General features: G+C 51.6%; 1 protein-coding gene across 1 annotated transcript in view; it reads right to left on the reverse strand.

The window, feature by feature from the left end:
- Window positions 1-19,750, reverse strand: part of plekho1b (pleckstrin homology domain containing, family O member 1b) — a 33,187-nt gene extending 13,437 nt beyond the window's left edge. Inside the window, exons 1-3 of the mRNA XM_069184669.1 lie at window positions 19,164-19,750; window positions 18,098-18,244; window positions 2,316-2,456 (exon numbers count right to left, since the gene is read on the reverse strand). Of these exons, the coding sequence (XP_069040770.1) occupies window positions 2,316-2,456; window positions 18,098-18,244; window positions 19,164-19,190 (315 nt within the window). The 5' untranslated portion in view covers window positions 19,191-19,750. The remainder of the gene's footprint in view (window positions 1-2,315; window positions 2,457-18,097; window positions 18,245-19,163) is intronic.
- Window positions 19,751-22,676: the final 2,926 nt, after the last annotated feature.

The raw sequence follows: 22,676 nt of genomic DNA on the forward strand, positions 1-22,676 counted from the left end.
TGTGAATGGACTCGTTCTGCTCCTGTCTGCTTTGAGCCTAAAGGCGATTAGCCATATCAGAATTAATTACCCCGGACAGGATAAGAGCAGGCCCAGGGGTCAGGGGGCCCTTCCTGGCTAATCGTGGCTCGGATTGGCCAGCCTGCCTGCCCGCCCGGTGTGTGCGTGCTCTCTGCTCCAGAGTCCTCCCACCCACCCCTGAGCCACTTGTCCACCTGGACAGCGAGCTGAAGCACAGCGAGCCTGCTCTCCTGTCACGTTCTGTCTGTGTTTCACTGACGTGATCTGCTGAACTCTCCACACAGAACGAACGCACACAGAATGACAAAGAATGAACTGAGAAGCAAAGCCAGTTGCTTCAATAAGATCAGATAATATTATTAGCCCTATACGATTTCTTGTATTTGGAATTTGTCTTTTCGCATACCCCAGCTTGCTCTCCATGAGACACACAGACAGGGAGAGAAGCTTGGGGTCAGAGGGCAGGGTCAGCCATTTATAGGGCCTTGCTCAGGGGCCCAACAGAGTAGGATTCCTCTGCTGGCTGCGGGATACGAACCAGCAACCTTCCAGCCCCAGGTGCAGATCCTGAGCCACAGGGCCTCTGCACTGCCCCCTTCGCAATGGGGAAGCTGCTAACAGTGTTGAATCTTAAAAAGTTTTAAAAGGTCCAGCCATCCATTTTCTAAACCGCTTTATCCAGTACAGGGTCAAAGGGGAGCCAGAGCCCATCCCAGCAAGCAACAGGCGCAGGGCAGGGTACACCCTGGATGGGACGCCAGTCCATCACAGGGAAGAAAGACACACACACTCACACCAGAGCCAATGTTCCCAGAATCCAATTAACCTACCAGACTGGCTGTGGACTGTGGGACGAAACTGGAGGAAACACATGCAAACATGGGGATAACATGCAAACTCCACACAGATAGCACCCCGGGGGTTGAACCCAGAGCCCAGTGCTGTGCGGCAGCACTGCTAACCATTGCGCTATCACGCTGCCCTAGTAAAGTCCGAAAAACTTTTATAAAAAGTGCATTTTGAAGGTTCAAGAATAATGCAGGGTACTGCTATAAAGCAAGATAAAATAAAAAGAGGTTCTTCTCTGAAGACCTTCCAAGTGGATATGGCCTCTCTTCACTCACCAGTGCTTCTGCAGAATTATTAACACCACTGAGCCCAATCTCTCAATCTCATTTGTGGTTTTCAACATAGGCTTTCAACATACAGTAAAGCTGAGATCTTTATCTAACGGATTCACTGCCTTGATTAGTATAAGACGAATTAACTTTCCATACGGCAACGTTTAGTTAGATTTTAATTTGGGCAGTGCCTTACAGAGAGGTCCACAAAGTGATCTTTAGAAACCTGTAGTTTATTGTGTATGTAAAATGAATAATCCGCTTTGATAAAGATGACCAGCGGTTGTAATGGATCTCAAATGAGGACTGAAAGCACACTTTAATTTTCTCTTCCTCAGACTGTGAATATTACTCCCACAGGGTAAGATGGCACAGAATACACAGAAAACCTATTATTAGGGCTCCTGTGCAGGCAAAACTTTTATAGAAAACAGGGGGCAGTGTATAAGTGGGTGTGGCATTAGCAGAAAACAGTCATTTGCCTTTGTCCTCCATTATGTTTTTCAAGTACACAGACTGATGTTTTCCGTTTAGCCCCACACCTGCAGTTCACACCTGCCCTCTCACACGCGTTCACTCCCAGAATCCTTTGAAACAGAACAGGGAATACAATCAAATCCTGGGGGTTCTAGCAACAGCGCAGCATAAAATGGCTCAGCCTGGAAATACAGCGAGCAGAGGCTGTTCATTTAGAGATCTCCTGTTTCTCCAGGCTGCTGGGGTAACTGTGACCTCAGGGCCTGCCAGTCTTCCTTCCCTGGCTGATTGGCCTACTGTGGTCCCAGGCCTGCTTGGCCTGCTTCTTGCTGCCAGGCTCAGCGTGAACCCACAGCCGGCTCGACCCGACCCTGGCTGGGAGGACTACCACAGCCCCAGGCCCGTGCAGTCTGACCCTGGCTGGGAGGACTACCACAGCCCCAGGCCCATGCGGCCCGACCCTGGCTGTAAAGATTACCACAGCCCCAGGCCCGTGCAGTCCGACCCTGGCTGTAAAGATTACCACAGCCCCAGGCCCGTGCGGCCGACCCTGGCTGTCAGACCAACTACATTCCCAGGCCTACGGGGCCTGCTCCTGGCATCCAGATTCACTGTGACCCCAGGGCTGTCTGGCCCCGCTGGAAGGTTCATCGCGTCCCCCGGCCACACGACCGGTCCTGCGGCTCTCGTACTCACCGTGTTCCCCGGCTGCCTGCAGCGCAGCAGCGTGAACTTGCTGTGGTTCTTCTTGCTGCGACTCTTGGACTTGCGCAGCTCCTCCGATTTCTCATAGTCCGTCAGGTCAAACACCTCCTGGATCTTCTTCTCATCCTTCACCTGCGGAGCAACACAGACAGTGAGCGCCCTAGCTCAGGGGGGGACACCGTCACCGCTAAAGGGAAGAGCTGCAACACAGCAGCAAGAAGGCTGGTTCTGCTGATCCAGTTACTGATAATACATACACACTTCCATATGGATGATGCACAGAATCTGTAGAACCGGCTACTGGGACATGCTAAGACTTAAGCAGAGCAGCTGAACATCTTAATGTCATTATGCACTCCTGCTGTTGCGTCGGGGCACTGGAGTAATAAAGCAGTTTATTTAAGCTTGACTTCTTGACCTAATTCTCAGGCTGCCGAACAGCTGACGACAGACGGCACAGATGTAACTGATCCCCGAGCGGGGTGCAAGCTGTGAGATTGTAGAGGCAGCACATCGGGGGGGGCATGAGGCGGGGTGGGGGGAGGGGGAGTTTTTAATCGGGTCCCCCCGAGAATACAGCTATACCGTCCCGACATCACGCGGTGTCATCACCGGGGCCAAGGTGGAGTCAAACCCGGTTTTCCCCTCCGGAGGCACAGCTGCCTCTGCGCTTTCAATTCAGAGGTCGGAGCCCACCGGGACAAGCTCTGAGCACGTCAACCAGCAGACAAAAGGAAACAGCAGCACTTCCTGTACAGTTACGCGTCCTTCCTCTCTGCTGGCGTAGTGGAACAGGAAAGGAGAAGCTGTGCCCGGGACTGTGTAGCTACCGTAGAGCAAAGGAACCACTAAACTTCTCCACTGACGGCGATTCCGAGCTCTGTCTGAACGAGGCTCTTTAGGACAGACCTCACGTCATGGGACGGACCTGCCGAAGAACGAGGAGAGCCTAAAAATTCCCAGGAGCTCAAAACTTCCATTGGAAATTTTGCGACAAGGCCAGGCCTCTGGAGATCGAGCTAAACCCCACACCATTCATCGCCTTGGTGAAAAGTCCAGTCTCAGGGCCCCTCCTACCCCAGTGCTGCCCCAGTCTCAGGGCCCCTCCTACCCCAGTGCTGCCCCAGTCTCCTGCCCCAGTGCTGCCCCAGTCTCAGGGCCCCTCCTGCCCCAGTCTCAGAGCCCCTCCTGCCCCAGTGCTGCCCCAGTCTCAGAGCCCCTCTTGCCCCAGTCTCAGAGCCCCTCCTGCCCCAGTGCTGCCCCAGTGTTCAGAGCCCCTCCTGCCCCAGTGCTGCCCCAGGGTTTAGAGCCCCTCCTGCTCCAGTGCTGCCCCAGGGTTCAGAGCCCCTCCTGCCCCAGTGTTCAGAGCCCCTCCTGCTCCAGTGCTGCCCCAGTGTTCAGAGCCCCTCCTGCCCCAGTGCTGCCCCAGGGTTCAGAGCCCCTCCTGCCCCAGTGCTGCCCCAGTGTTCAGAGCCCCTCCTGCCCCAGTGTTCAGAGCCCCTCCTGCCCCAGTGCTGCCCCAGTGTTCAGAGCCCCTCCTGCCCCAGTGTTCAGAGCCCCTCCTGCTCCAGTGCTGCCCCAGTGTTCAGAGCCCCTCCTGCCCCAGTGCTGCCCCAGTGTTCAGAGCCCCTCCTGCTCCAGTGCTGCCCCAGTGTTCAGAGCCCCTCCCGCCCCCTCCTGTCACAGACACTGCCACTTCCTGTCAGGGCCCGTGGGTAGAGCAGGAAGCCGCAGGACAGCTGCCTTGGCCTTCTGCAGGAGTGCAGAGGGTTTCCTGGAAAGGCTTCCCACGCCAGAGCTGGAGCCAGGCCTGCAGCTGCTCTCCCTGAGACCAGTTCGGACACCACAGGGAACACAGCAGCTGGCCAGGCTCTGGCTACACAAAGCACTTCACACCCTGAGTCTGTCTCCCTTTCCTGGGATACTGTCAATGACCTCGTAAACGTATCAGTTTCTAGTCTTCTCTGTTCAAGACTGAAGAGACTCTGTTCCTTCACTGTCAGTGCTGGACAATCCCTTAAGCCCTTAAGCTGGTCACTCTTCTCTGGACCGAAAGCACCAGGAAACGACTGCCTTTTAGAGAGCAGCACAACCAAACAGCAACTGAAGCTGCTGATCGTCAATTAGGTGACGAAGCCTCTGTTAGGCCGAGGGGTCATTTCTAATGGGACCCATATTCTTACAGGTTGCCCTAAATCTTCTGTTATTTGAAAACCAGAAAGACCAGTTTAAGCAACTGGTCTACTGAGCAATGAAGGAAGCAGTGGTACTTGAGGGCTTAAGGATGTTCTGATTTCTGTTCCAAATGATCTCTAAATGACTTACTCCAGCACACAACCTGTTTCATTAATTGTTTATAGTTAAATTGGTCCTGGCCTTTAGAAACCGATGACTTAAAGGGTTCAAGATTACTGGTACTAGTAGCAGATCCATTACAACCTAAAGATCCGTTAGGGTTCTGAGTTATTCTGATGCTTTGTGAAAGAGAAAGATTTTACAGGCGATAGCTGTTATGCGACTCGTTTCCTTGTCTTCTGCAACACACTGCGGGTTTCTGCTCAGATCTCCAATTTACTTGACGCTCTCTTAACAGATCTGCCACACCTCACGGACCCTGAAGTTACGGCAGGTCGTCCGGTTAGCGAAACAGACCGGCTTTTCATCTGCACAGGGTCCCCTGCAGCGCCTGATCTCGTCGAGCGAAACAAGCCGGCAAAGAATCCAGGAGACTTTCGGAATCCACACGGCAGCCCGTGTCTGCTGGACAACACGCTCTCTACTGAGAGGCAGTGCTGTGGAGGTTAAAAGTGGTGAAAATAAAACAGGAACTGAGCGTCGCTTCTGGCCGTGCTGGGAGAGAACTGCGGACGGGTAAAAGCCACGAAGATCTCATCCGACCAAAAAACAGGAACGTACCAACATACCCAGGAACAGACAGAAACAGGGACAAGAGTCACCTTTTTAAGAGGCAAAACAAAGCCATCTGGCCTGATTGGCTCTGCACGTCTCAGCGCTCCCAAAAATACAAAGTAAAAATCAGGGCGGGGGGTGAGAGTCTCACACTTTTGCAATGTCCAATGCGGCAGCGTGGGGCCCTGCTCTCGTTCGGCACGCGTCTTTAAATAGCCGGCTGCGGTTTGGCGCAGTTTTCCACGCGGGCCTTGTGCTGCTCGCAGACCTGTGGCGGCTGGGGGTACCACACGCCAACCTCCCCCCCGGATCAGGAACTCCCCTGCGGCGGCAGAGAGCCAGCTGCCCGCGCGGCGCCACCAGGCACGCCCCCCCCACGCACGCCCTCGTGCCCACCCCCGCCTGCTCTGAGCGCCCCCTCTCCGGGGGCCAAACCTCTCTGACCGGGAGGCAGCTGTGGGGCAGCAGCAATCTGAAACCCCCAATGTACCTCGAGGTCGAGAAGCAGGAACTGGAACGAGATAAACTGAGAGCCAGGTCTGTCGTGCCCCTGCTTCTTTAAAGAAAGCAGAGGTTTTGAGGTTTCCCTGGGTTCAGAATAGGCCGTTCGGCAGGGTTTTCTTGAAATTGGGAGTAAGAGTACTAACTGCTTCAGCACCACATAAACGTTTACAACCCAGGGGAACTCACTCAAGACCACCTAGCCTGTTTCGCAGTTGCTTGATCCAAAAATCTCATCCAGCAGTTTGTTCAAAGAAGCCAGCCTACCATCTGGGTAGCTTGTTCCATGCCCCCACCACCCTTTGTGTAAAGATGAGCACCCCCCCCTCCCCGTTCTGAGCTTGAAATGCACGTCTACGTAGCTTCCCCTTGTGACCCCTGAACAAGTACTGATTCAATCTGATCTCAGTAGACTAAAGGGCATCTGTCTGCTTACAAACACGTGTTACAGTGACCAGGACACTCAGAGACAGGGGGGAATTTTAATTTTGGCCTCAAGCTGAATTACATTAACTTTTACAGTTGGGATCAGACATTCGTTGAACTGGACAATTACCCAATAGCAAAAAATGTTTTTATTGTGAATATTCTTTTGTTTTTGCGGCGTAGATACATACAGTGGCTCATACAGTGGCTGTTTAATTTAGGTATAAGATGTAATTAGCAGTGACTCTTCTGAATAGATCACTAACACTGATCAGCTGTTGACACAGTCAGATCAAGGGCAGGAACACTGAACAGCTGATCAGTTTTCTCTGTTAAACATAGCACAGTTAAGTTGTTAAGCGATTACAATTCATATTCGATGACAGATCATATTCGTCTGGGCAAAGGGGAATTGCTTAACGTACACAATCATTTCTTTCCATTTCAGGCAAATTGTACAGTCACGTCCTGTCCTGTCTCGGTGAAGATGGAGCAATCTGACCATCCGAAACTTGGTGACCTCTGTTGATTACGTTTTACAAAGCATTTCATGGGTCTGGATGGAACATCTGACAGATCCATTTCTTTTCCTGATAAGAAATAAATCATCTCTCCCCCAAAAACCACTGCCTCTCTGTGGCACCTTGCAATCATCCTTTCATAAAAATGCAGAACACATTTGCTAGTTGCTAGTATCTATACGACACTGGCTATTTGACATCAGCTGGAACAGACCTAATGGTAATAGCAAGAGAATGTCTGAACCCTCCCTCTCGACGCCCTCCAGACTGGCTTGCTGTGTTTCATCCACAGTGGAGACTTCATTAATCATTTTCAAGAGTGTTTTCCCTGCATTTTCAAATACAAAAAAGCAGGCTGGCTTCTGTGCAGAGCCGTGCAGATTCGGTTACAGGGACTGATAGCCTTTGTTTTAGCCTGGCGAGCTCCAACCAATCCAGACCCTTGATTCTCTGCACCCTATGCAAATCACGAGACATGAGACGCTGGGGGAAAACAAGCAGGGAACTTGCGGAGGTATCCTTGTCAAAATCAAAGGCCGCATGCAATGCTCTGACCTCACAACGGAGTTACAGCGCCTACACAAATTCTCCCCACCCTTTCCAAAGTCATATACGGTAAGGACATGGCTGTATACAAAAATATATATGACATCAGCCACGCTCGGCTCTCCGAAAAAAATGCAAAGCAGTCGTGCAGCAGAGGTCACAGACGAGCCCATCCAGCTTTTATTAGGTTGCTAGCAGCTAATTGATCAGGCCATCCCATAATTCAATGCACCTACCCGGACACCCACACATAGAAGCATACAGCGCATTATGCTTAATTTCTTAATTCTTAAATTCAGGCTGTGAGGCAACAGAGAGTAACTTTGGATAGGGCATCTTCATGTTCATCTGTAAGCATGTGTACTCCTGAAGGACGCCCAGGATCTAGGATCTAGTGCTCACTTGTGGTACAGTCATTAGCACTCTGCCTAATCGTCAATGTCAGGCCCTTCCTGGGGTTCAAAGATAGATATTGCTTGTGATGCTCAGACACCTCTTTGAGAGTGGTGGTGGGCTCCACCTGTTACCCCCTGGATGATCTCGGCTGTGTTTTTAACTGCTCTGTGGCCCTGTAGCACACTCAAGGAGGAAAGAAACTGCCCCCCCAGCCCGTGTTGAGCTGGCCCAGGGGGTGGAGGGTCTTCAGAGCTTTGAGAATGCATGTTCAAAGGGGTTATCAATGAGCTGCAAATGTAGCTGGTGTGCCTTACTAATCATTGCTTCGGAAGAAGAGCTGTGGGTCTCTATCCTGTGTTACAGCCAGTGCCGGATTTCCCATGAGGCACTGCAGGCACAGTGCCTAGGGCCTCCGAAGGAGGGAAACACTACTGACTGAAACAACACGTTGGCGATCGGCTCGAGGTGCTCCAGATCAATAATCAGACGCTGCTCTAGACACTAGCAGTATGGAAGTGATGGTGGCTCGACTCGCTCCGTCAATCAGGGGGTTTAGCACTGGAATAGTTTACAGGGCGTCACGTCAGTTGGCCAGTTTTGCACGTTTCGGAGTGAAAGTGCCCAGGGCCTACGAACCCCAAAATACAGCTCCCAAGTGCAAGAGAGTCGTGTCCTACATCAAGGCAGCAATCCTACTGGGATTCACCTGTGCTGGAAAACGTGTCGCCAATTAAAGCTCATTGACTTCATATTCCTCAAGGGGATGGCAGATTATTTCAGGAATCCCCTGCCAACCCCAGCACTGCGGATGGGGAGAATATCTCCAAAAACCAGAATTGGAGGTCACGGTGAAATGACTACTCCTGCGCAGGCGCAAGTCGCCCAAGAGGCATTTCCTTTTCCAGAGTTTTCAAATTCAGCGGCATTTCCGCAGGGCGGACATTCGCAATCCGCCCAGTCTTCCACAAACTCCAGAGCCCGCTTCTCCCAGAAAGCGAGCAGACAGACCTGGACCCTTTGTAAGCTCTGTTCCTGGCCACTATCCACCCCTTAAACAAGACTAAGACATCTAGGATTCCCCATCAGCAAGACTGGTGTTTGTGCACAAACCCAGCCCCAGACTTCCTCCCAGCCCCCTGACCTTTCACCTTTCCCCCCTCCGCTTTGCCTCTTTTTAAACATCCGCTCACCTGACTCGCACAATAATCGTTCCGGCTTCGGCTCACACGAGGAACGGCACTGCATCGTCTCGGACTCGCACGCAAATTGAGGAGTGATTTTTAGCCATGGAGTTTTTAGAGCACCATTAAATACGTTCAAAACCGTCTTGAGAAGAATTAGGGTCAAAGGTCACCACGGGCACTCCTCTCTCTCTCTCTCTCTCTCTCTGAGAACTCTGGGACTCCAAAGAGGAAGGTGATGCTCAAGTGGAACATGTTTTGTTTTTAATTTGTAACTAAATTATAGCTGTTTTTTTGTCAGAAATCTCACAAGTTACTAGGTTTTGAAAAGGGGCACATCATGCACGAAAGAAAAGCTTCTCCTAAACCTGAACCTGCTTGGAGCTTGTTTTTCTTCAGACCTTCACATTTATGGATTCCCTGCCTAATTTAATTTGAATCGTGGTCACATGCTTTGTTATGCTCATATGGGACCTCCCACAGGTCAGGAGATTTGAAATTAAAGCACAGTATCAAGTAGTTCTTGGAGAAACAGCACACTAGTGTTCATCCCAGTTAGAGTTCTGGATCAGTGGCTCTGGTCCCAGTCCTGTAGGAGCACTGTGTCTGCTGGTTTTCATCCCAGCCAAGTTCTTGTTGACAGGGTGACTGATTTCACTTTTAAAATTGGGGCAGATTTGTAAATTTGTTTTTAGCTCTTAAAAGGTCAAATGGCCAACAGCCATATCACCCTGCAACTCACAACTGGTAACCCACTGAAGCTCAGCAGGTGTGAGACTGGTCAGTACCTGGATGGGAGACTTCTGGGAAAAAGCTGAGGCTGCTGCTGGAAGAGGTGTTAATGGGCCAGCAGGGGGCGCTCACCCTGCGGTCCACGTGGGTCCCAATGCCCCAGTATAGTGAGGGGGACACTATACTGTAAACAGGTGCCGTCCTTCGGATGAGATGTAAAACCGAGGTCCTGACTCTCTGTGGTCATTAAAATCCCAGGGCGTTTCTCGAAAAGAGTAGGGGTGTAACCCCGGCGTCCTGGCTAAGTTTCACATTGGCCCTTACTAATCATGGCCTCCTAATAATCCCCATCTATGAATTGGCTTCATCACTCTGCTCTCCTCCCCACTGAGAGCTGGTGTGTGGGGAGTGTACTGGCGCACTATGGCTGCTGTCGCATCATCCAGGTGGGGCTGCACATTGGTGGTGGTGGAGGGGATCCCCATGACCTGTAAAGCGCTTTGAGTGGAGTGTCCAGAAAAGCGTTTTATAAGTGTGAGCAATTATTATTATTATTTGTAATGTGTAACAAACCTGTACCCATTTCCAAGTTTCAGAGCTGCCCTCTTTTGAGTGTGCTGCCTGATATGTCACCTATTGGCCCTCTGATACTGGGACCCTCCCATCGGGGGCGTGTCTTTTACAGGCCACTCCCACCTGTCCGTTCACCATCAGCTGATCAGCTAGTAAGGGCTGTCGAGTCGGAAACAACAGGAAGCAAGCTGAGCGCAGCCTGTGTAAAGGTCTGTTTGGCGAAGTTGGCAGAAACAGTACTCTTGAAGTAGGGAGTTAAATGTCTAAACAAGCAAGCAGATTGGTGAAGTCATTAATCAGCGCTGGAGATGTAGAGCTCAGCTGAAATGAAACCCAGCAGAAACCATTTCCTGCAGCACCAGGGTTGGGAATCACTGTCCCTAATCAAAAGGGTAAATCAGGATCCAATTATTAATAACGCTGCAGCACTGTAGAGTTATTAATATGAATTATCCTGGTGCAACAGGGCAGCTGGATGCGTAGAGTCAGATATGGGGTTAAAACACACTAGGCACTATGGAGACACTCCTGATAGGCTGAGAAATGCATTAACAAGACAAACGCGCATGAGGTTATCAGAGAACTGGCCTCAGAAGCCAGCATGCTCTACTTAAGGGTTTAGTGAGGGAACAGATCGGGTGACTATCCCAGCCCTCCGGTAAAGAAGAAGTTTAAATACTTGACTGGCCAAAACCATATTTCCACTGCTGGAAATCTCAGGTGCAGCACAGAGGTAATGATGGCGAGCAGTCTGTAGGACTGATTCAGGGTAAAAAAATGGTTACCAACTACAACAGGAGTCTAGGCGTACAGCTCTGTTCACATGGAGCTCCCGACACCAATAGGAGTGGCTTTGCGCTATGAACATAAAAGCCCCGCGCTCTGAGGAAATTAATACGAGCCATCGTAGCTGAGCTTCTGATGGAGATGAGTCACCTGGCTTTTTTTAACCTGCACACACGCGCGCAGCCTCTCATCATCTGCCTTTGCAAACGAGCTTATAACGGGGTTCGTTTTTTCAGTGTTGCTTTCTCGACGTAGGCTGATGACAGGAAAGGGCCCCTTGACTGGGCTGGTATATTTTTACATGTGCTTGTCTGCTGTGGGTGGCACCGCAGTGCAGTGATCAGCATCGCTGCCTGGGTGGAGGTGCTGTCTGGGTGGAGTTTGCATGTTCTCCCCCATGTTCCCATAGGTTTCGTCCAGCTGCTCCGGTTTGCTCACACAGTCCAAAGGCAAGCTGGCAAGTCATTGGCTTCTGGGAAACTTGGCCCTGGTGTGAGTGTGTGAGTCTCTGTCTGTCTGCCCTGCGATGGACTGGCGTCCTGTCCAGAGTGTACCCTGCCATGTGCCCTTTGCGTGTCAATCTGATCTGAACCAAGCGGTTGAAAAAATGGCAGGTTGCATGGCTTCTCTGTGCTGTGTAGTTGGGTTAACTGAAGCAGCACAGCAGAAGCAGCTCAGATTGAAAACTCACTCGGTGAAGTCTGATCAGATGCACACCCAGACCTCTGAATTTGCTGTGCCTGTAGCTGTGCTCTCCAATAACAGGCACGCGCTTTGTAAACACTCATGGACGCAGGCGTCACCCACAAACCACTCGAGCGCAAGAAGGAAGAGCAGAGATCAGTAGCAGTGCACTGATCAGGTCCAATATCCATAGCTGACATAGAGGGACTGTGCCAAAACGTCTCTGACTGGACACAGAGACAAGCACAGACAAGAGCCACTTGGTAGCGCTGCTGTGCCATATTCACGTATGACTGAAAGGCCCTGCAAAGCTCCGCACTGAAGACCTGCAAGCACACAATTTGTGTGGGGGTGTTGAGTCCTGGCATTACAACGTACATGTCCAACAGGTGAGACGCGCTTGCAATGTGTTAGATCAGAGATGAGAAAGTCAAGCCCTCGAGGGCAGCAGGATACTTTGGTTTTTAAGGCACATCTGATCTCAATACTTAATTGAGTTAATTAGTTCGACAAGAAGTCAGATCAGGTGTGTTTATACTGTAGGTCTTAAATGAGTCTCAAACCAAACTGAAAAATACTTGCAAAACCTGCTAAGTTAAAACACTGATCAAAAGCCTCTCGTCTCTTAAAACATCATTTCGATACCTATAAAAAATAGGGCTTCTGCCTTTTTAAGGTTAAAGCTTGTTGAACAAAGGAAATAAGTCATGCAAAAAAATGACTGGTCTGACAATTTCTCTCAACCACACTGTTATTTCCGATAGCCATAAACGCGCTCATGCGCTGAAAGAGGAACAGAGGCAAAGATTCTTTTAATATCACTGCATGCAGTGCGGGCCCGTCCTTATTTGGCAAAAAGAAAAGCAAAAAGATAAACAAAATAGGGAACTGTCCCTACTCCCCCAGATATTTCCTCACCACTGGTCCCAGCAAAACCACATGGTTCAAACCCGATCAGACCAGATCGTTTGGTGCACGCTTTCCCATAAAAGGCAGGTGGACTTCCTTGTACCTTCTTACTCATTGTGTTGTTTCTAGCCAGTACTTGAAGGACCTGCGGGGAACTGACTTGAACAACGTCAAAGCCAAATTGTTTCACACCCTTGCCACTCTCTGTGTAAAGACATGCCTCCCATTCCCAGACGTAATCGCACTCCCTCTTACGGCAATGTCCTGATGGTCCACATTTTTCTGATCCTCTGGGCTGAGGGTCAACAGCATGGTTTTTCAATACCTGCATCACTTAGTTCCTATAACCTGTCTGTGCTACAGGTCACCATTAAGGCTATTTCTTCCAGAGCAACACTGACACTGCTGGGCAGTTTAGCCTCTGATACCTGATTCTTTATGCAAAGAAGTGTCTCCTCTTTCCAGCTCTAAGGTTATATTTGTTTATCCTAATGCAAAAAGAAAACCATCAGTCATTCATTTTCGAACTGCTTCTTTCAGTTCAGGGTTGCCGGGGAGCTGGAGCCTATCCCAGCAAGCAACGGGCGCAAGGCAGGGTACAATCTGGACAGGACACCAGTCCACGCAAACGGACACAGACACACACACACACTCACACCAGGGACAATTCTTCCAGAAGCCAATTAACCCACCAGGACAGTGGGAGCAAATGGAAGCACCTGGAGAAAACTCACACAAGCACAGTGAGAACATGCAAACTCCACACAGACAGTGCCCCGGGTCTGGAATTGAACCCAAGACCCCAGCACGGGACGACAATCATCATTTTCTATAATATCTTATTTCTACAATTAAAACTCTCTCAAACAGCTGTGCTTCCTCTAAGGAGTGTATTTATGACGACTGAAGAGCCCCAGTCTTGCCTCTGGCTTTCCTGCCCTCTGGATGGTGTTTTTTACAAACAGGTTGGGGATTTCCGGCAAAACCGATTATGGGGATGCCGCCTCGAGTTTAAGACCACGGTCTCCTAGTTTTACCTTGAAAGAGCATCACAGAGAGGCCCAGAAGAGTTGCAACGTTTCAGGAAACATCTCAGCTAAGAACTCGGACAGGCCGCCGCCACCAGTAAATCTCGCCCCGAGGACACCTTGGAGCTCAGCACCGCAAGGTAAGCGCAGGCTAATCACAGGTTAAGCCTGGATTGTCCCCTATCATGCGTCTGAGCGTGCAGGAGACCACCTGACCTTCTTTGACGTAAGGCCCTGCTGCACGCCCTCCATGTGCCTGAGAGAGTCGGGGCACTGCGTCAGAACTTCTCTGTGGGTTTCTGAAGGCTCGGCTGGCGGAAATGAAAGACAGTCGAGGATCACCGGCTTGTCTGCCATTTTCCCCAGCAGCTGAGAGCCGTCTGCTCTGGAACGTGGTTTAAATCTGGGACAGAGGAGCTCACCCGCGTTCTTCTTCCTCATTTCCCAGTGCCCTTGTAACCTCACCTATGTGCTCCTATGAAGAAGTAACATTTTTCTGTTGTAGAGAACTTTAATGACTAACCGCCAACAGGTGCTAAGGGATATATCCGTAAATACACAGCTATGCCACTGCTCTCCAAAAATGGACTGGTTTGTAGACCTCGATAGTAAATATTTTATCCCTACCACTCCTTATGTACCTTCCAGAGACTTTCTGGACACACCCTTCTAAAGCCGGCTGAGAGGAAGTGCGCCGGGGAAGGACATCGGTGTCGCACAATGCTCTGCTGCTCATCAGTATAGCAATCTGCTCTAGAGACCTCCAGGCGATAGAATATAAAATCCCTTGTCCTTTCTATAATGTCTTACAACAGAGTAACAGGAGAGTTTTTCCTGTGCCATGCTGTATTTTCAGTAAACGCGAGAAACCACACAAACAGACAAACCATCCTCTCTTGTCCTTGGGCTTGGCACGTAAAATAATGACAGACTCAATATTCTGCCGAGTTCGATCCCTGTGACTCGAATGGGCCGCATACAGATGGCACGCCAATTAGCTCTCGGCGCCAAATTATTTCCCAGCAAGCAAAGTCAGACAGCGCAGACTGTCGCCAGAGTCAATCCATCTTGGAAGCACTTTAAATAATAAAAGAAATGGGGTTTTGTGCTGTGTGCTTCTCTGCCACACTCTCCTGAAGGACAACAGCGAGCCTCAGGAAGCTCCAAGTTGACCTGCTGTTTTCTGCTGCATGTTACTTTTCACAATAACCACTCAGTCCCGACCAGGATGCGCTTGGGAAGTGGAAGGAAAGCAGGGCCCACAGGAGAAACCGAAACACACCACGTGAGAACGTGCAGACTCCGCACGGACAGACGTCTGAGGCCAAACCAAAGTCAGGTCTCCGGAGCTGTGAGGCAGCAGTGCTACCAGGCGGTTCAGGATAACCACTCTGGCCCAGCATGTCTCTAAGAAACCAGAGCCCCCAGAAGAATAAGGCCGCATACAAGGCGAGGAGAACATGCAGACACCCCACAGACAGACGCCTAAATCCCAGACAAACCAGGATGACACTAGAGCTGTGAGGAAGCCTCATCAATGCAACCATAATACTGAAGTGCTAGAGCCAACTAAGACACAGGAGTGACCCAGAGGCCTCACGGTGTTTGCAGGTCTTTGTCTCCTCTCAAGTTCCAGATCTGACCTTGATCTCTCTGCACCGTAAGAGACACAAGCTCATTTGCTGGAATATCTTTCCTACCCCACCGAAAGCAGAATAAGAAATGAATGGCCCTAGATCAGATGCCATTTATTATGCTTGAAGTAGCAGATGGGCTTGTTTCGGACAGAAGTTTTAAAACTGGTTCTGTAGCCTGCACGTGCAAGCCAACCTAGAAAATGTGCAAACAGGAGCACAAGAAACATGTTGGTGGGAACAGAGCCATTTCCACTGCAACAGAGCTTTCATATCTCCATCCATACTGCATATTTGCTTCCAGACTAATTAACATGACTCCAAGATCATTACAAAAATAAATCAGTAATGGAAAACTAATTACCAGGAAGTCGCACTGGCCTGCAATTCTCAGGCATCCAGCAGATCTACCACAAACGAAAAGTGGGCAGGTTCACATTCACTCCGATTTCTCCCCCAAAAAGAAGCTCGTTTGTATTGATCGGGGTTTGATAAAAACCACAGGCAGTGAACAGTTGAAGGAAAGGTGGAATATCGGGTCATTGAGCCCGTTTCAATTGTTCAGTCTGGACAGGCTCCACACGAGCCCCTTATGAGCAACAGGCTTTATCAGCTCGAAAACACGACGGAGAGACAGGAAGAAGGGCCGGGTTTTGCTCTGAAGAGCTCCACCTCGCTGAGGCACAGACCCCACCCAAAAAAGCAGCTGTGTCTGGTAGCGGTCTGAAAGGGGGGTGTTTAGAGCTAGCCTCTACAGAGACGTTTCCTCACCACTAAATCGCGAACTTGACTTCCTCGAGCAGTGGAACTGCCCCAGCGTGGCCGACACGCCGCCAGGAGACACAGGCCTCAGACGACCGGCCTCAGCAGCGCGTCCTGTTCTCTCACTGCGGCCCCAGACACTGAAGAGGCCAGGAACTCCTCAGAATCAAATCGAGTGTCTTCACCTGTGTGCAGGGCCTCTTTAGTTTAGGGGGCCGCTTAATTCTTGTTTGATGGTTTTGCTGAGTGGCACAGTGGCGCAGTGGTTAGCATTGCTGGCCCTGGGCTCAATGTCTGGAGTACTGTCTGTATGGAGTTTGCATGTTCTCCAGGTGCCGCGGTTTTCACCTACAGTCCTAAAACATCCTGGTAGATGAATCGGCTTCGGGGAGGACTGGCCCTCGCGTGAGCGTGTCTGTGTGTTTGTGTCCGTGTCTGCCCTGAGATAGACTGGCGTCCCGTCCGGGGTGTAGCCTGCCTTCCGCCCATTGCATGCTGGGATAGGCTCTAACTACCCTGTGATCCTGAATCGGATAAAGTGTTTAGAAAATGGATGGATGTCTGATGTTTTGCCCAAAAGTACACATAACGCGAAAGAAAGGGCAACAGACAAGCAGGGCAGCACTGCAAAAAGACCATCCTACTGCTTGTGAGCATGACTCATGCCTACAAAAGGAAGCCAAAATGCAGCCTTTGAAAGACTGTGGTGCTAAACTGAGCAACGGTGTTCACTGAAACTGAAGGGCAGAGTGGCCTGACACGTGAACTCCGCGCCAGCCCTAATCGTGAGCCTTGGCTGGCCTGCTGACAGTGCTGAGGAGCAGTTACAGCAAATTAAAATTCAACGAATTCAAGAAACGAGGAGCTGGTTCTTTGCACAGGCAGGCTGGAGTTAGCTCGGGGGGGTGGGGGGGCAGCAGAGTCCGTTTCCCCCAGAGGAATCCAGGGCTAGCTACGGAGATGACGCCCAGCCCTCTCCTCCTGCAGCTCCGGCACACAGGGGAACATGAAAACCCACCCAGGGTTAGTGCATGGTTGGCCCGTGCTGGGCGAGTGGGGGCACGCTTGGGTTTGGCTGATGGACATCATAAGCCCTCAGTATTGCTGACAATTTACTGACTCGAGCTCTGATCGCCAGCACAGCTGAAAATAAAAATAACTGCTGGCACTCCCAGAGCTGAATCTGCAAGGTGCAATTCTCCCAAAAGCCCGCCTCCACCTTTTCTGCGTTCCTGGATCACCCAGGTGCCCGTTCTGCCGTGGAATCACTAAACCATCACCGCTGTCACACGGGTCTCCCACACGTAACGCGGATCAATGACTCCCTTTCCTCGGACTCGGTCTGCACCCGTCTTTCCTGAACTCCACGGGGCCCCCAAAGTGCCGAAGTGTCCGTTCTCTCCCGGGGCCCGGGCAGATGGTGTTGTGCCAAGCGCTGGGTCAGGAACTGGTCAGAACGGGGACTGCTGGGGTGCCAGGCTGCTAGTTAGCATCACAGCCGAGCTGTCGCGACTGTCTGTAGACTCTAACACAGGGGCTGCTTAGCACCTGCAGAAGTGCAATGACAAGGACGCAGCTCAAAAACTTAGAAAACTTGGGACTTCTTGGTCTTAAACGTCCGATTAGGGGGTGAAAATCCCACCAGGAACGAGCTCTGAACATCACCGTTTTTTTCCCAGACGTCTTCTGTAGTAAAGGCGCAGGAAGAGTAGGAAATTGCAATTTAGCTATAGCAGCTTTTACCATTCCGGACATGGGTTCTACGACAGAGATAGCGTCCAAACGCACTGCACTCATTTCTAACCCGTCCTGTATGCGCTGTGATGCCCTTTGGCTCGAGTTTGCCACACAGGGCTTTCCAGAATTATACAACAGTTAGACTCAACGCAAACCACCATGGTTCACTCAGAGAAAACGGATGATCGTTCTTCACAGCCTGACCTCTGAGTCACTGAAACTCATTTTAAACTAGCAAAGCATCTATATCTGAAGGAGTAATTTAAAACCGTATTGCCGCGGGCCAAATAATACACAGCCTGATGACTGGAATATGAAAAGAGCCGACTGTCTCCGAACACGCGGGTCAACAACAGTTTACAAAACGTGTTGTTGTTGTTGTTGTTTTTTAATTGCCTCTTGGACGGGTCGAAACGGGTCATGACAGGTAAAACAGACACTTTTTACCTCTTTCTCGGAGATGTAGAGCTGGTCGCCTTTCAGCACCACGTAACGGTTCCTCCAGATCTCCCGGAAGATCCCCCGGCCGCAGAACTTGCGGATCCAGCCGATTTTCTCCGGCTGCGAGGGCGGCTGGTTGGCGTCCGGAGGCCCCTGCATCGCAAAACACAATCAGCTGGCAGGCGAAGAGGCGAAGCCACGGGCGGCCGGACTGCGCCGAGACACCCGGAGAGGACTAGCCGACTCGCTGGCCAGCCCACCGCCTGAGTGACAGACAGACGGACGGACGCGGAAGTAGACCCGAGCCCCTCATTAAGATTCAAAGGAGCCCGCATGACGAAGACAAAAAGGCAGAGTTGACACGGGCATCTCAGTTCTTTTGTCATGCAGACGATGCGAGATTCCTGGCTCCGGCACCTCGCCGCCTCTGATTAAAACCGTGCCCGTGACCTGGAGCGGGGAATGCCACTCGCACTTCTCACGAGTGCGGGATTAGACCCACGGGAAAGAGGGGGCTACGGTGTTTCCGGGGCTCTCAGACACAGCAAACCCCCCCCCATTAACGCGTCCACACCCCCCTCTCCCCCCCCCAGTGTCTCCCTTCAGCGCACAGCGAGAGGAGCACCCCCCAGCCCAGCCTATCCCGCTCGGAAACTACAGGCAGCGGAACATCACTTCAGCGCTGTGGACCAAGTCGGTTTAATAAACGCGAAATGCCGGGGCACACTGGGCACGTCCCCGCAAGCTGAAACCCAAGGCGGCATCTCCAGTCAGATGCCCGCCGACACGCAGATCAGTTCAGACACAGACAATGTGTCACGATAATAGCCCGTATCAAGTAGCACACGCTCGGACTCCTCCAGGATCCTTCCTCGCCGCGTCCACAGAATTCGCTGACATCACCATTTCGTCCGTCCGTCCCAAACACACACACACACGCACATTTTGCAGGATTTGTCCCCCAACACCGCCTCACTCACACACACACACACTCGGAAAACGGGGGTCATAGCGTCGGAGGGGATGGGGATGAAAGAGAAACGGGGCACGGCAGTGTGGAGGAGAAGCTCACCCGCTTCGCCGAAGCGCTCTTCTTCATTTCTGGAGGTCTGTGCGTCTCTGGCGGCGGTGCCTCCGGAGTTTCCACCCCGCGGACTCGGGGTGTTATTTGTAAGCGGCGATTCCTCTGATGGAGAGAGAAGGGGAAGGGGGGTGTTCTCTCACAGGAGCAGAAACTGTGTTATGGGGGTTCTCCCCCCCCACCACCACCACCACCACTCCTCCCCGATCTCGCTCGTCGCTCTCCCCCTCGCCTGGAGCTACAGCCTCCGGTTGCCTCCCCAGTCCTCCGCCTCTCTCCTCTCGCCGCCGCCGCGCCGCCGCGCTCTCCGAGTCTCGCCCCGGGGGTCTCCGGTTACGCTGGCGGAGGCCGGATCATCACCACGCTCCCCGGCTTTGCCCTCTTCTCTGGGAAGCGCAGGCAGGTCATTGGGAATATCAACAAGCCGCTCGCAGCCGGGGTCTCCCGCTGCCGCGCTCCACAGCTCCATCTATAGCTCGGCGACGTCAACGCGTGATGTCACCGGCAAGGCAGAGCGCTCCGGAGGCGCAGGAGCCGAGGAAACGCGTGTGTGGTCACACACGGCTGAGGACGAAGCAGGGGGGAGAGTGTGTGTGTGTTGGACGAAGACGTCTCAGAAATCGCGTCAAGTTTCGTTTTATTTTTATCCCGCTATCTTTGCGCGCACACATATCCGAACAGCGACGATCGCGGTCGAGCTGAGCTGGAAGAGAGGGTTTGTGGTTGCTGTGTATTTTACAGCCTCTATCCTGTTTGTTAAACTTAACTGGGCGCGTTGAAGTGTTGAAATACATGCCCTGGCATGCCTGAGCTGGCACTCAACTGTCGCCCCTCCACCTCACGCAAACTCTCTTACTCTGTCCACTATGGTTCCTAATAAACCTCTCTAAACTTTGAAGACGTCACTGTGACACTGTGGTCACTAAGCACAACACTGTAGCGTAAAAACATGGTAGAGGATTGTGGTAAATTAAGATACGAACAAATCGCCCTGATAAAAGTGCCCTGAAGCACAGGAAATCAACAAAGTACCATGGAAGTGGTGGTTGATTTCCGGAGGCGCTTCCCGGACCCTCTCTCCCTGTTAATCTATGACGAGGCGGTGAGTGTGAAGGAGCCCTTTGTGATCTCGAATTCCCTTAAGTGGGAAATGAATATCGCCGATATCACGAAGAAAGCACAGCAGAGCGTGTACTTTTTTCTTGCTGCAGCTGAAAAACGGTGTTGTCTCTCCACTATTTCTGATACAGTTTCACAGAGCCATTACTGAGGGACTTCTGCCCGGCCTCTGTGACTGATTGGCGAGGTGAGGCAAACGGCGCAGGTCCCTGCCTGTGGCCTGCCCGTCTCCGCCTGTACGGGAGTCCAGAGCAGAGACAGGCAAGATTGCTGATGACCCTCCCCCACCCAGGTGACCACCTGTTTCAAAAAACCTCCGTCAGGAAGACAGTACCGGTCCGTCGAACCCAGAACCACCTCGAATCTGATCAGCCTCTTTCCTAGGGCTGTCCTTGTGTGCGTCCAGCATTCCCAGTGAAATGTCCCCTGTCTTAAAGATGTCTGTTGTCTTGAGCGTCTATGGAACATGTCGAATGTCTTTGCAGCAGCAAGCACACCAGAGGACAGAGATTTGTTGTACATGGAATGTACTGGGCAAATAAAGCTGATTTATTCACTTCACCTTGGGTATATGCTCAATCTAATCCCGCCATCCATTTTCTACCCAGATTCATCCAATTCAGGGTCACAGGGGAGCCGGAGCCTTTCCCAGCAAGCAACGGGCGCAAGGCAGGGTACTACATGGGCAGGACACCAGTCCATCACAAGGGTATCAGACGCACACACTCACACAGAGCAGAACTGACCGATAAGCCAGTTAACCCACCAGCGTGTCTTTGGCCTGTGGGAGGAAACCCATGCCAGCCCGCAGAGAACATGCAAACTCCACACAGACAGCACCCCAGGAATCGAACCACAGGACGTCAGGCGGCAGAGCCGACCGCTGTGCCCTGCCACTGCCCTCAATCAGAACCACAGCCGACATTTTCCTCTGTCTCACTTTTACCATCAGGTCTGCTCTCCTGGGGGGCATCTGCTTGGGGAGCTGCATCCAGAGGTGAGTGATGGTGGTCCCCCTTCTATATGTAAAGCCCTTTGGGATGAAAGGCGCTATACAAACACATAGGGGGAAGCTTTGCGGATTTGGTCATCACTGGGAATTGTCAAGAGAGGGGCGGACTCCATTTGGGCACAGCATTATTAATATTATTATTATCATCTTAAATTAATTATTTAACCTCCCCCCCCTTTATTAGCTCTGCTTGTTTTGGGAATTCAAGAGACTAAAAAAAACTCCAAGAGTGGGACTGAACCAGCCCTGTGCTGATCCAGGCACGGACAAACGTCCCAGAGAAGGATTGCCCAGGTGTGTTGGGGAAAAAAGGGAACAAGTCTGGGGTGCTCATTTTAATCTGGCTGGCCCCGGCCCGCGGGCATATGCGCCTCAGCCTGCGTGAAGGCTGTTTTCCGGGCTGCTGGTTCACCCTCTGTGTGGCTCAATCCAGGAAACAAACAGCGCCGCCGGGCTATTTTCAGAAACGAAAGGCGTTTCGGTGGAACACCGGTTCTATTTCTGCGCGGGGTCTGAGAGGGATAAACACAGATCATTCCACCCGCCCGCCGTGTTCGCGACAACACAGACGGTTTTGGACTTTTCCAGACAGGGAGAGGGAGAGCCCAACAAACCTTTCTCCTGTAATCGACGGGGGCAGCACTGGGCAGTAGCACCATGAGTTTCGCCAAAAGCCGGGCGTGCTTCAGCTTAGACCTGTGTTTTGTGTGAGCGCGTGTGCGTCTGTGTTTGGCGGTGGCGTAATAGGGGACACACTGAAAAGGGACACAGGCCGAGCTGCACAGTATCCTGGATCAAAAGCTATTAAAGGCCTTTGCGGTCTGGCTTGCACTCAGTGAAAATGTTTGTCCATTAAGAGAATAACACATCCTGCGTGCGTGCTCCCCTTTAGATGTTGTTGTTGTTGTTGTTGTTGTTGCACTCAGACGCGATTAGCTTGTCGGGGCGTCTGGGGGAGGGGGTTAATGGCATAATCGATATCCGAATGAGCCAGGCCCCGAGAGGAGCACAGTGCGCAGACCCCAGGCGGATTCTAATGCATCAGCCCCCTGGAAGCTAGCCTGCTGCTGAGCCCTACCTCCCCGTGGTCTGGGGGTCTTAATAAAGACAACCGTTTCGGAGCTGCTCATGCATCTCCAGTGAAACTAGAGAGGAAACGGTTATTTTCCTTCGTTGGAAAAGGTGGGAAAAGCCATCCCAGATCGGGTATTCCTCTCTCTCTCTCTCCCAAGTGCGGGAGTGCTTTCTTCAGTGCGAAGGGCAGAACGTGACTCACAGGAAGCCAAACCGTGGCTCTTTTCAGTAGGTGAAAACAACAGACCCGTGACAGGACATGTTTCTATCTTGAACGAGGCGGTCTGTCAGGTAAAAAA

This window comes from Lepisosteus oculatus, chromosome 27, assembly GCF_040954835.1.
Source record: "Lepisosteus oculatus isolate fLepOcu1 chromosome 27, fLepOcu1.hap2, whole genome shotgun sequence".
In the NCBI taxonomy this organism is placed as follows: Eukaryota; Metazoa; Chordata; class Actinopteri; order Semionotiformes; family Lepisosteidae; genus Lepisosteus; species Lepisosteus oculatus.